The sequence below is a fragment of the Ostrea edulis genome, chromosome 4 (genome assembly GCF_947568905.1).
Source record: "Ostrea edulis chromosome 4, xbOstEdul1.1, whole genome shotgun sequence".
Classification (NCBI taxonomy): Eukaryota; Metazoa; Mollusca; class Bivalvia; order Ostreida; family Ostreidae; genus Ostrea; species Ostrea edulis.
In genome coordinates this window covers 20,812,998-20,826,611 of record NC_079167.1, presented here as the reverse complement: position 1 = coordinate 20,826,611, position 13,614 = coordinate 20,812,998, and the positions used below count along the sequence as shown (strand labels likewise).

General features: G+C 35.6%; 1 protein-coding gene across 3 annotated transcripts in view; it reads right to left on the bottom strand.

Annotated features, from left to right (window-relative positions):
- Positions 1 to 429: 429 nt before the first annotated feature.
- The window catches only part of LOC125668069 (cGMP-dependent protein kinase 1-like), a 47,985-nt gene continuing 34,800 nt past the window's right edge, over positions 430 to 13,614 (bottom strand). For all 3 annotated transcript variants that reach the window (XM_048901828.2, XM_048901830.2, XM_048901829.2), the window contains exons 6-16: positions 8,014 to 8,091; positions 7,379 to 7,473; positions 5,414 to 5,485; positions 5,236 to 5,307; positions 5,046 to 5,133; positions 2,365 to 2,504; positions 2,106 to 2,195; positions 1,881 to 2,022; positions 1,466 to 1,629; positions 1,124 to 1,376; positions 430 to 978 (exon numbers count right to left, since the gene is read on the bottom strand). In XM_048901828.2, coding sequence (XP_048757785.1) covers positions 880 to 978; positions 1,124 to 1,376; positions 1,466 to 1,629; positions 1,881 to 2,022; positions 2,106 to 2,195; positions 2,365 to 2,504; positions 5,046 to 5,133; positions 5,236 to 5,307; positions 5,414 to 5,485; positions 7,379 to 7,473; positions 8,014 to 8,091 — 1,293 coding nt within the window. In that variant the 3' untranslated portion in view covers positions 430 to 879. The remainder of the gene's footprint in view (positions 979 to 1,123; positions 1,377 to 1,465; positions 1,630 to 1,880; positions 2,023 to 2,105; positions 2,196 to 2,364; positions 2,505 to 5,045; positions 5,134 to 5,235; positions 5,308 to 5,413; positions 5,486 to 7,378; positions 7,474 to 8,013; positions 8,092 to 13,614) is intronic.

Genomic DNA, 13,614 nt, shown 5'->3' with positions numbered 1-13,614 from the left:
TCGTATAAATCTTGATAAATATAGTACGTCTGGGAATTCCGACAGATACAGTATTGGAAAATTGGGGGTATGAACGGCAATGCATCACACCGGCATACTTTTTCACGAAGCGTTAACATAGTTCACACCCTCGTGTACTTATAAAAATCAAATTTGTTTATTTCAAATTAAAGAGAGCTGATATCAATTCAGCAAATGAGATAGTGATATCAACAATCAAAATATTTGGCGCATTATTAGACCACATTCTACAGTCCGACTGATGTAGTTGTGACGTCTTCCAATAAATTCAGATGATTTTTGCATACCTATATGTACATTTTGTATCTACTCATATACTTATAATAAAGAGTCAGGAAGAGCAAGCAAAGACACTGTTAACGATAATCGAACTGCAAACTTGTACGCCAAAAAATGAACACTGGGGCATTTTACAAAATGTAATATTTTTATTTTGTTTCATTGGTATGGCGATAATGTAAAATTATAAATACGTGTAGAAAATGAGAAGTCAACAATCTCTAGCCTATTCATCCTATAGCATCTCCCACGTTGATGAATTCTCACTATGACGTCAACACACTGGACTACTCCACAGTTTCGTAAATAAGGCACATCAGAAGCAATATATAAAAATACTATACATATATAAAATCGTCAGTATCTGTTCTTCATCACAGATCTTTGTTTTATCTTTGTCTGTAATCAGTTCACCTTGGACGAAGTTTAATGGCGTCTCTGATCACCATAGTAACTATGAAAGCCCTTCACGTTGCGTTTCGTTACTTGGGTAACTTGCATTCTGTTGTAGCTCCACGACTCTCGACGGATTTCAGAAAGACATTTTTTTTTCCCAACTACTCAGTTTCCCAAATGACGTCAGAAGTCTCTGTCCCATCCCGTGACATCATCTGGCGGGGGATCGTCTTCTTCATCTGGGTAGTCATCAAAATTAGAGGTATCTGTTGCAGATTTTACCTGTAAACATTTTTTAAAAGTTGTATTGAACAATTGTGTAAACCTACTTCCTGTTTATTGAAAGTTCAACACAATTAACTTTAGTGTTCAAGGTTTATCCACATTTTAATCCTCCAATTGTTTTATACAACATATCTATACTTACATGGGGTGTTATTGGGGGGTTTAGTGTCCTCTTTTTTAATCCGTCCCAGTTGAAACCTTCGAACCACTTATGTTTTTGGATCTCACGAATCCCACCCCGACCAAACCCAAGTCTTTCTGAGGGCGTCTCACGACACAGTTTCTTTATTAGATTTTGGGCATTTTTGCTGATTTTTCTCGAAAATTCAATAGCGTCAATGCCTTTCAAAATAATGTTGTAAGTTTTCATTGGATCTTGTCCTGAAAATGGTGGACTGCAAAAAGATGAAATCAAACATATAATACTTAGAATGAAACAATGCGCTTGCGTTGAATGACGAAGTCTTTTTTTTTATTCACGCACCTGCCAGTAAGCAGTTCAAACATAAGGATCCCTAACGACCAGAAGTCCGCCGATATGTCATGACCTTTGTTCAGAATGATTTCTGGGGCCACATACTCCGGGGTCCCGCAAAATGTCCATGTCTTTCTTCCCAATCCTACTTTCTTAGCGAAACCGAAGTCAACCTGTCATCAAAAAGCGACCGCATAAATACCTTAATCATTTATGAAATGATAATCGAGAAACTAATAATTGAACACAAACATTCTGAATTCCTTGATTCTAAATCAGTTAATTTTGATATACAAAAAAAAAAAAACCCAATTGATGGCCTTACTCCGGATTTTATTCCTATATGCCTTAATACACGTTGAAACTAAATTGTTTGGTCTAGATATTTAAAAAGGAATTCAAATAGCTTCTGATAGCTTCGTACCAATTTGACGTATCCCTGAGAGTCTAGAAGTAAATTTTCTGGTTTGAGATCTCTGTAAACAATGCCCTTATTGTGCAGATAGGCGAAGGCTTCTATAACGCAACCTGTGTAGAACCTCGTTGTGACATCATCAAAGGAACCCCTACAATAGACAGTATTTACCAGATATGTTTCGTATTTTATGAACAGTGCTTGATTTTCAAATCATGTGAAACGTATACTAACTTGTCTCTGAGAACAGTCCACAATTCGCCACCTAGACAGACCTCGAGTAACATGTACAGGTACTTCCGGTCTTTAAACGTCCGGTACAACCTTCAATAAATAATATCATACCGGTATTATGACATAAATATGACAACAGTTTTCCGTAAGAAAAACACAAGTGTAGAAAAAAGAACAAAAGTGTAGAACAAATATTAGGAATTAAAAGAAATTTTTAAAAAATATATAGAAAGTACACGGCGAGGATTCTCATATGTACCTGACGATGAAATCAGACCGAGAATCCGACATGATTTTTTTCTCGTTCATGATATGTTCCTGCTGCCTGGTCTCCACAATGTGGTGCTTCTTGAGAATTTTGAGGGCAAATGTCCGGGAATTATCGTTGTTTACTTGGACCTACAAAACAAAACAACACAATTGTTTACTTGGACCTACAAAACAAAACAATACGAATGTTTACTTGGACCTACAAAACAAAACAACGCGATACTTTTATCAAAGGAAACACGCAATCGTATAAACTATACAAGGTTCTAACTCTGACCACGGTCAATAATGGTTAAGGACTACTCGGGAAACATTCGTAGGACATGTTCTGGTGTTATATGCATATAGCAATATGCATTTATTGCATCCCCCGTTTTTACACAAATTTAAAACGTGCCACGTGTACTGACTCAATTTACGGCCCAATGTTATTAAATTTTCCTACATTGTGAATTGCTTTGATTGGACGAAAATAAAGTAAATCCGAAAAAGCAATGTATTCATACGCGCCTGATAACAAATAACGTTATATACGGGGATTCAGCGGGGAAACTATTCAAATTTTTTAAATTGTTAATACAATGAACGAATTGGAATTTTAAGATTCAAACATTCTTTTTGAAGAATTTGTCGATGTGTAAAGTCTGGACATTTTACTTGTAAACTTAACATAAACGTGCTTGGCAATTTTATTCAGTTTGTAATTAAAATGCCCAGAATTTACACATCGATAAAGTCTTCAAAAAGAATGTTTAATCCAGTTCATAAAGGAACACAAATAAGAGCTGACGTCATCACTGGCATGTGTTATACTAAAAGTTACAATGCACTCTTGAGTGCACATACTGAACTACTGAATGATAAAGTACTGTTGAAGTATAGCTAAGCCTTCATTGTTATTCTGGTCTTCAAAGATACCTTGGGAATGGATGATTAAGATCACAAAAGTTGTGCACTGTTAAAACAACGATTAGATGAAGTTCATGAACCTTCATAAAACATGCTCAGAATGTAATAAATGCACATTACTACAAGTATTGTTCTTTATTTACATGCCAAAGTTAGCGGGCATTGCACTTAGTACACCTGTTTTTTCGCAATCGGGATCTTTTTATGATCAACTTAATTATTGATACAATTAAATAGCGGGCTATCTAATGGCGAGCTGCATTACGGCATGGGATAAGCGCGGTATGTCAACACACCTAGACAACCCACTGATCATTTATTGAACTCAGCAGACGACACGTTCAAGACAACTATGACGTCATTTTAAATCTTGCACCTCCGGATAATGCAAAAGTGCAGATGTAAATGAGAGTATGGGAACCGTGCACTGTTATCTGCGGTCGATATCAACAGAGGCCACTACAAAGCTAACAAAAACTTACAGACCCTACAGAATCTATCTGTCTCTCTAATTCTTTCTCACTCATGGATGAAAAAAAGATTCACCGAGGTCATAAGAAACAGCGCGCAATCCATTTTACCAAATCTCCAATCAAGATTCCAAAGTTTCTATCTGTGCACTGTCTGCATATGGCTTCGTTAAACTGCCTTGATTAAATTATTGTTAATTACAAAAATCACCCCAAAGCCTGGCCCGTTTCGCAAAATGCTTACTAGGTATTTAGTAAAGTAAGAAGATCTCCAAGGGAGAATTTTTGAATGTCAGTGATCAGAGATGATGGAGAAGATGGTGATTCACACTTGATTGCCCCGATCTGATCATTGTAAGCTGTCATTCAAGATTTCCAATGAAAAGGGAAAATGAAGTCCAGGGACAGTAAAAAACACAACACCACTGCTTATTGCAGCTAGCCAAAGATAATCAATTTAAAATCATGGCACGAATTCACAAAACTACACGTAAACAGAGATTCCTCTACGAAGATTTCTTACTGTAGAATACTCAGCAGAGTGGCAGCACTTCAACATTTACATTAGACGTGAAAAGTCAGCTATTAAAAAAGCGCGGCACATCCAAAAACAACAAACGAGTTTTCGGAGTTTTTTCCTCCCATTACATATATTCATGCCTATACCTGTTTCCTAAACGTGCAGGTAGTTACTAGCATACTAAGTGATTTTATCGTGCATCCTGCATACAGCTTTAATTTTGCTGTAGTTAAATTTTCGCTGTAGACCATAGTTATGTAATTGAAACTGATGCGAACGTAACATAGCAACTATATTTTATAGAAATGACATAAACCGTGAATTTAAACAACTACGTGAAAAATAGATTAAGACAAGGAACCGTAAAATTCACATATTTACATTATTACATCACTTAAGCTTACACGTATATATTAGCCAGAGAAAGTTTGAACTATGCTACACGAGTATATAGCGAAAAGGCCTTAATAGCTGTCATTTCTAATTAAGTGTTATTAGTTAGATGGTAAAAATGTATATAATGCGCATAAACGTTATGTAGGGATACTATCGTCTGTTATTTTGACCAGTTCACCAGAGGAACGGCCTGATTGGCTGAGGGTAATTACGTCACCCACTAAAATCTATATTTCGCTGAGTAAGATATCAAATGTCAAGGATAATAAAACATGCAGCAGATAAGCTTCAGATTTGAAGATCTTTTTTAGAAACCACGACACATTTAAAATATTTTTCAAAGCTAGGCCTATTCATTTTAGAAAGAGGTCCTACCAATTCTACTCTGCCAAAACCGCCTACACCCAATGTAGCAACAATACTGAGGTCGCTCAACTTCAACTTCATAAATTCTTGGTCAGCCCTGAAATTAAAGAGACAAAACCTCTGTGACATCTGACAGCACAGCTAGATTATCTGATTGCATGTCTTTAAATAAAAGAGGAAGTGACGTCATTATACTCACACGGCCTTTTCTTCGTCATCGTCATACACGCGCTTAAGTTCATCAAGGTCACTTATTAGCTGCGAATATGAGCTGTAAATATAATTCATCAAAAAATTATACATTTCTTCCTCATTCCTTCTATGAAAGAACTATCTTAAAGTATTTCATAAGATTCAGTGAGTAGAATTCAACATACTCTCTGTCAATAACGAGACAATCCACTCCCGTTGGATCTGACGCCACAATATTAGCAGTTCTGACATCCTCCCTGCAAAATGTTATAAGTATAAAAGTGCATGTTACATAATCAGAATTGAGACAAAGGCGCTAATAATCTGTTTGATATTTGCTATGTTCTGTGGTTGTTGATAGAAGTTTTATTGATGTAACTAGTAACAGATTCCACAGTGGTGAAATAATAAACTGTTTCTGTAATGAAGTTCACAAAGTCAGAAATTCGTGGAAAAAGTGGTACGTAGGACAAAGACTGGTATAGATAGGCATCAAATTAGCAGCCTATAACTGAAAACAGCAAACCCTTCGATCCGTCAAAATCGCTTCTAATGCCAGGGCCTTGGCTAATTTTAGGAAAATGACTCACTGATGCTCAAACGAGATCTAAGTATATCTATAAAGGTTTTTTTTATTGCAGATATATTCAAAGAACGATCTTCCCGAATCTCTCTTTTTCATGAGAAACCTAAATATTTTAAGATTATATGTAATTGTTGATATTACTAGAATCATTTTCTCCGAAGTTAGAAAAAATACCCATCCAGAAGCATTCAGATATAACAACGAACCTCTTAACACATGATCAAGTTCGAATGGGATTTTGACGAGGTAATAAATCCTTATAGCAACTTTTTTTTTATATAGAATTCACCATTCGATATATGCGTTAGGAGTAATGACCTTCAGAATATATGTTAATTCAGTTAAAATACTTGCAGTTAACGAAAGAGCTTTTTAAAAGCAACCACATCGTCACAGAAATGCCATTTTGCAAAACATTTAAGTTCTCATGAGAAACATTTACAATTACTAAATGTTGGATGCGGACCGATTTTACGGGCCCTGTTAATGGTGAGAACAATTCGGTAACCTATGGGTTGAAGAGTCGATTGTTACAATTTGTTCACTTCGAACACGTGCTGAGAACTGTACTCCGCTTTATAGACAACATGGTAGTTTTATTGGTCTTTTTACGGGGTTAAAAATTGAAAAGAAAGATATTTAGGAGTAACGATAGATAATCTTGTAACAGTGGGTTAATTTTCAGCCTTGGCTAACGGAGTTTTTTTACGGCACGCCCTTCCCTTCCGAAACCACATTGCTAGATTTCCAAATTCTTGAAAATATAAAGACGGTGTTGATAAAAATTTATGTGAAGAAAATGAATACTTTAGAACAAAAAAATTAAAGATGGTCGACATTTTAACCTCGATGTTAAAGATTGGTACCGCTGTTTTAAATCCGAACTCTGTGGAGCGCCACAGTGAGAAATGGTGTTTACATTCAGATATATGACAAATTGTGATCCTCTTCAAAACTCAAAAGCAAGCATAACGATTTTAAAATTGAAAATGTCTTGCTGCATCATTCAAAGCAAAACATATTTGAAGTCGTAATAATGAATATGTATATATAGTTATACGTCATAATTTACAGAGTTGTATAAATGTGTAGCAAATTTAAAACAAGGGACATTTACATCATCTTGTTTATTTCATATTATTTACCAGCACCTTCAAAACCATTCTCAAATTCAACACTTACTTTCTCATTTTTATACGTAAACTTTACTACGCTCTTCAGGAATGATCTTACATGAATTTAAGATTTCGCAATTATTTTTCTATAAATAAGCCAACCAAGTTGTCTGATTAGCAGTATTAGTGTCAAATTCCCGCCAAAAAAAAAAAAAACTAGGAATTTTAATCCAGGGCTTTTGGAGCACAAGAACATTCCAACATTTGAACTTTTCCGGTCTCTACACAAAGCGGGTGTGCCGACTTGTTAAAAATTGCTTTAATTTGCTTTAATCTAATTAAAGGAGTTGTCGAATGGAATACTTGGGACCTAGGGTGCTTGGTGCACGAACTCGGGATTTTTGGTACACATACCCCTGTAGTGACCTCGGGATTTTTGGTACACATACCCTTGTAGTGCTCTTTCCCCGAAGAATTCCCCTTTCTGGAGACACCGTATCAACTGTTCATCTCCAGACTTCGAGTGGCGCCTGGTCACCTTCACCTGTGCAAACAAACAGGGAACCAGTCAGCATTAGTCATACATCAAACTTTTTAACATCCTCGTCCTATCAAAGGGGTTCCGAAGGTTATGGCCATACATAACCTTGAACGATAAGGGCAGAGTATGGGAGGAGAGATGTATTCTAATCATATCGATAAGAAGATGATAAATTTTCTCTCTGTTTCCAGTTCCCTTTTTGTTGAAATCAAAGCGAAATCTGCTTTTTCTGTTTGATGCATGTAAACATTATTTTATCAAGTCTCCTCACGGAGAACTTTGCTTCGGTTTATCTATCGTTAACGGCAAAGCTTCTTCATGTCCGTGTTTATAATACAACCTTTATCGCGGATTAATAAAGCTAAAGGCAATGAGCTCGATTCAGCTATATTATTTTTTCTGCATGCCGAGTATACACAAACCAACCAATACCTCCAAGACCTCTGTTTAACACGATCTTTAACTTTACGTATACCTTTATATAAAAATACTGCCCGCAGATTTCTCAGAATTTGTGAGACATGGCGGACTTTTTCGACATACCTTGCCTTTGGCTATGATGTAGAATGTGTCTCCTCGTGCTCCTTGGCGAATTATGTATTCCCCATTGTTGTAGTGAGCCTGCAATATTAATATACAGGTGCAGATTAATGCTACAAATATGTATCAAATACATGTAATATTGGTTATTGATCGGGGTCAAGGACAACAACTTTTTGACCAAAGAAGAGGGCTGAGGTCCGAGGACCCAATCTCTATTTAGTAACACATTCTCATTTTCATCAAGCCTTTTACAGATAAAGATTACAATGCAAGTCCATTAAAAGGTTTGGACAGGATTGCGAAACAAGTTTCACTTCATAAAATAAATACGTTTAACTTGATTTGAAACAGATGACGTACAATAACCAATCAAAACAATTGGCAAACGTAAACAGTACGTACCCGATGAATAAATCCTTAAAGCTGTCTTATTTTTGAGTTTATAAGCCATGATACTGATACGCATTTGCAATGCATTGTACAGAATGTTAAGTAGCTTATAGATATACATGTTGACAGGTATGATGCGAAATAACGAGGAATGAAAATTGTTAAATGAACAAGTGAAGATTACAAACAGTGATCAATCTCATAAATCAAATAAAGAATAGAAAATGAAGAAAGGGCAAACACGGACCCCTGGACATACCAAAGATGGGATCAGGTTCTAAGAAAAGTAAGCATACCCTGTTTACTAGTAGCACCATTCATGGGGTACCTGTAAAGTGCGAAACGAAACGAAACGAAATTTACCGAAACGAAACGAAATCTACCGAAACGAAACAGATTGTACAACCGAACTCTTTTAATTATAGTAATTAAAAATGGTATTTTAGGTCCTTGTGAAAGTTACCACATACAAATAAAATTCGCCTCCCTTTTGATGTAGGCTTTGGGCTTGACTGATACAAAGTTTTAAAAATTGGAATGGGAGGGGGGGGGGGTGAGTAAGCAAAACGTACATATCCGAAGTTGATTAAATAACATGTGCAATTAGTTTCAAATCCATAAATTTCAGAACGGAGGGTTACAGTCTCACAGGTCAGAGGTCTTGACGAGGGGTGGGGTCGCCGGCGCTGGATCCGCGTTTGGGCATAAATACATGTTTCAGTGTTTTTTGCTCTAAAGACAAATCTATGTATAAATGTGGATATTGTGTATTTGTATGTAGTATATCAAACGGTGGATTCTGAGTATGTCTTCCCGTTCTCTTTGTAATTTATGCTTCCCTTGTTCATAAGTCTTTTGATTTTACAAAATGCTGACCTCCTATTATTGCATAAAACAATTCCCGTTTTCCGTCCCGTTTTCAATTTCACGTCTTAGCAACACCCCAAATGTATAGAGTTATCTTTAGACTCACTACATATCAATAATAACTTTTAATAATACATGTATATATATCTTACCGAATTGCATTCATATAATATGGTATACTACTTAATTTATTTCATTATTGAAAATATACACTCGCACCTCAGCAGTTAGAGATAAAATAAGAGGTTAAGAGCTCTTCCTGCTTTCAACTTTCTCAGACACCAGCTTCTTCAAACAATGTATCTATACCCAAAGGCGGATCCACGCCGGGGACCCCCACCCCTCGTTTAGTGTGTTTCCCCAGACCTCTGAGACTGTAACCCTCCGTTCTGAAATTTACTGATCCGAAACTAATTTCACATGGTATTTAATCAACTTCGGATATGTACTTTGTCCTTACTCACCCTCCTTCCAACTTTTAAAACTTTGTATCAGTCAAGTCCAAAGCCTACATCAAAGGGGAGGCGAATTTTATTTATCTGTGGTAACTTTCACAGGGGCCTAAGATACCATTTTTAATTATTTTAATTTAAAAAGTTCGGTTATACCATCTGTTTCGTTTCGTATCGGTGGGTTTCGTTTCGTTTTGGTAGATTTCGTTTCGATTTCGTTTCGCACTTTACAGGTACCCCCATTCATGAGCCCTACATCTTAATCAGGTAAGCAGACCAGTCCGTAATCAGTATGTAAAGAACGGACTAAATATTGGTATGAAACTAGTTTCGTAAGTAAATAAATGTTGTGTACTGTCAGTTTAAGATGTGACGGCATGCATAATTTCGTCCTGGGAGCTTATGAATTGGGGTGTTTGTATTTATCAATGAAATCAGATACTTTTTGTAAACATGTTTGTACTTTTTCAAAATTCAGTCAAATGCATGTTTTACACCCACGATAAACACAACTAAAAAAACAACCTCTAAAGAGAACTTTAGATCTGATAGCATGAAGTTTTCAAGTATCCAATTTACATAAACAAACTGAAAATGATGTAATAAATTAATTTACAAAAATTGAAATAAAAGGTGTATTGTTCAAAACTGCCTTTCATTCGGAGTGTTTTTTCCGATGGTTTATTTCTGTTTGCGCTAGTATACGGTAGATAGGAACGATAGCTCTAATTTATCTTCATGCTACGAAGTTAGCTGGCAAAATCTTCAGATATAAGCTAAAAACAAACAAATACGTATCCATATAGTTCACGGCTGCATAAAAAACCAATGAGCAATGCATCGGTTTTCCTCAGAATAAATACACGCAAAACGCGCATCTATTTAGAAGAGTACAAGATAAACAAGAGACAACTGATCGACCCCGCGTGATGAGTTAGGCTTGTTATAAAAAGAAACCGTCCGTCACAAAAAGGGTTCACGGGGCGGGTTACTGGGACAGTTCAAGAAACACCGGCAGCAACAGCACAACAACGAGGAAGTGTGGCACAAACGCGCACCTGCTCTTTCTGTACTCCGCAATCAACACATTTCACCTTACACAATGTGTGTAATTTGTAAAGGTGCTCCGCAGAAAACGTTTATTGCAGTTATGAAATACCTGGCAAAACTTGCCAAAATATATAGCTCAAGAGATAAAACATTGACACTTATCAGTTAGCTCTGCTTTTGATCATCTAAAGAGAAGTGAGTCGAAAAAAGCTGCAAGAGAAATGCAATCGCATCAAAATTTGTTACTCTGCTGAATATAATTTGCTGTTCTACCGGTCTTAGAATGGTCATCTCTATCATTTAATCGGAATACCACCTTAATATGCCAACAGTTCTATCGGCCTCAAAACGGTCATATTCAATAGTACATGTATATGACAACGTTTACATTTAGAATTCAAGACCAAATATTAGTAAAATAAAATTACAATATTCTTTGTCAAACATAAGTACTTGGTTTAAGAATTTAGTGTTAAAAATCAGCGACAAAAACAAGAGACACAGTATACTACTCCAAATGTATACTAGTTGGTGTTGTGATTTATGGTCTAGTCGCTGTAAGAAGTGAAGTCTTTGTACGCGGTATATTTTGACTTTTGGGATTAGATGTTCAAGTTCTCGAATGAAATTGACTGAGTACGTCAACAGTTTTCCATGAAAAGAATAACATCACTCATCGTTCACTATGAAAGGTGAATATAACGAACAGTGATCAATCTCATAACTCCTATAAGCAATACAAAATAGAGAGTAGGACAAACAAGGACCCCTGGGTATACCAGAGGTGGCATATGGTGCCTAGGAGGATTAAGCATCTCCTGTCGCCATGATCCCTATATCTTGATCGGAGTTATACGTAGTCAAAATCAGTGTGCTAAGAACGGCCTAACAATCGGTATGAAACACATCAGACACCATCTTATCTTCCGCAAATTCTCCTTTGATGAAACTTTATTTCCATATCAGGAGGTTTAAACATTTCTTTTGTTTGTTTATTGAAGCCTTGAGAAACAGCTCTTATTGGTGTAGTAAATTCATATAAGAAAATAACACAAATATCCCAACAAGGAATCAGCCGTGACCGTTTATACAGACAACGATGTGATCATTTTGAGTTGTTGATCTAACCAAATTGCCTATTGATGTACAATGTAAATAATTTCGTAAGACAAATGTTAACTACCGCCGTCAGTTTTACGCCATTTATAACTAAATTCAAACTGTTTGTGCGGCCATTCTTGTTCGTTTGAACAATATGGAACAGGTATCCTAAGTAAATGATGATCATCTATAGGGTTTTCTGTACCGGAGATCACAAAAAATGTCCTTAATTTAATTTTTCAAATGGCATAGGTACTTTTTCTTTTAAAAGATACAATCTTCCGGGACTATATAAATACCAAGGCCCTGAACTTAGGTTTAAAATAGTGAAATTTAATTTTCTAAAAACCATCCGTCAAAAATAGAATGAAACAAATTTGAATCTATACTTAAATACTCTTGAAAATGTTGCCTAGAAGAATTATAAATAGAAATGCAAGTCGAAGAACTATTGTTTTAACAGAAAAACTGTTCAAATTGCTCGATAATAATGATCGGGGTGTAAGATATTACAGATACTTTTTTCATGTTTTTCCATAAAATACATAAAAATAGGATTTCGGAGATAATTCTTTGCAGTTTTCTGTAATTTCATTGTACGAAAAGTGTGGGTTAGTGTACATATTAAAAAGTTTAGAAACAGAGTGTGTCGCCACCATTCGCTAAAAATTCGCAAGAGCATAATATGACCCTGATTTTCGTGTTCATTAACTTGAAAATCAGCAGACTTTTTAAAAACTCTAACCAAGTATCTATACCAATTTCAATGAAAAAGTTACGTAGTAAATGTAAGTTTTGGAAATTTTGTGACATTTAGAGACAAATGGTTGAAAAATAACAGAGAAAATCTAGACAGAAAAGACACCATGATCTTTTGATCCTGTGTTGATGGTATGTCATATTAATATTAGAATGGTATAAGCACAAGCATTAAGCATTTTCAAGAATTTGAATTTTAAAAAAGCAATTTTTGGAACACCTATTTTGAAAATATTTCGTCCTTACACTTCCCAAAAATATATATATTGATATCACTATTATCTAAAATGCCGTTTTCAGAACTAAGATACACATGAATTTAAGTCCTTTTAAATAACTGGGATGTTTTAAAAATTATACAGGTGAAAAATGCTAAATGTATTTGTTAAACAACTTAAAATCTTAAATGTTACTGCCTAAGCAATATTTACTTGTAATGGTTTCCTAGAGAAAGACCAGCATGTTCAACAATGAATGTCAAGATGGTGTTACGGACAAGAAATATCCACTATTGAACCTCCAATTTCATACATATTGTGTTGTTGTTTGTTTGTTAGCTTGAAAGTGGAATTAACAGGCATATAACGAAATGCTTTTAAGAGTATGCTTGAGAGCGCCATGTTAAACTACACCGCTACACTCAAACCGCGAGGAACTCCCTCTCATCAAGTGCCTCATGAAGAGGTTTCAAAGTGATATTAAAATATATCTGTATTTTTTATTTTCTTATCAATATTTTAACTTTCATAATCTCAAAAAATTGGTAAACAGATCACCTGTGGAGGAGTAACGAATCTAGGTCGATGTAATCTAAAAATATTGAAAAACAGAGACAGCCATGACACAAGCTGGGTTAATATCAATAACTGCTGATACTGGTAGAAAAGATATCTTAGCCCTAGTGATAATTTTGGTAGTACGCCGTAGGCTAAGCGATAATTCTGGAAGTACTTTACAAGCTTAGTGAAAATTCTGATAGTAC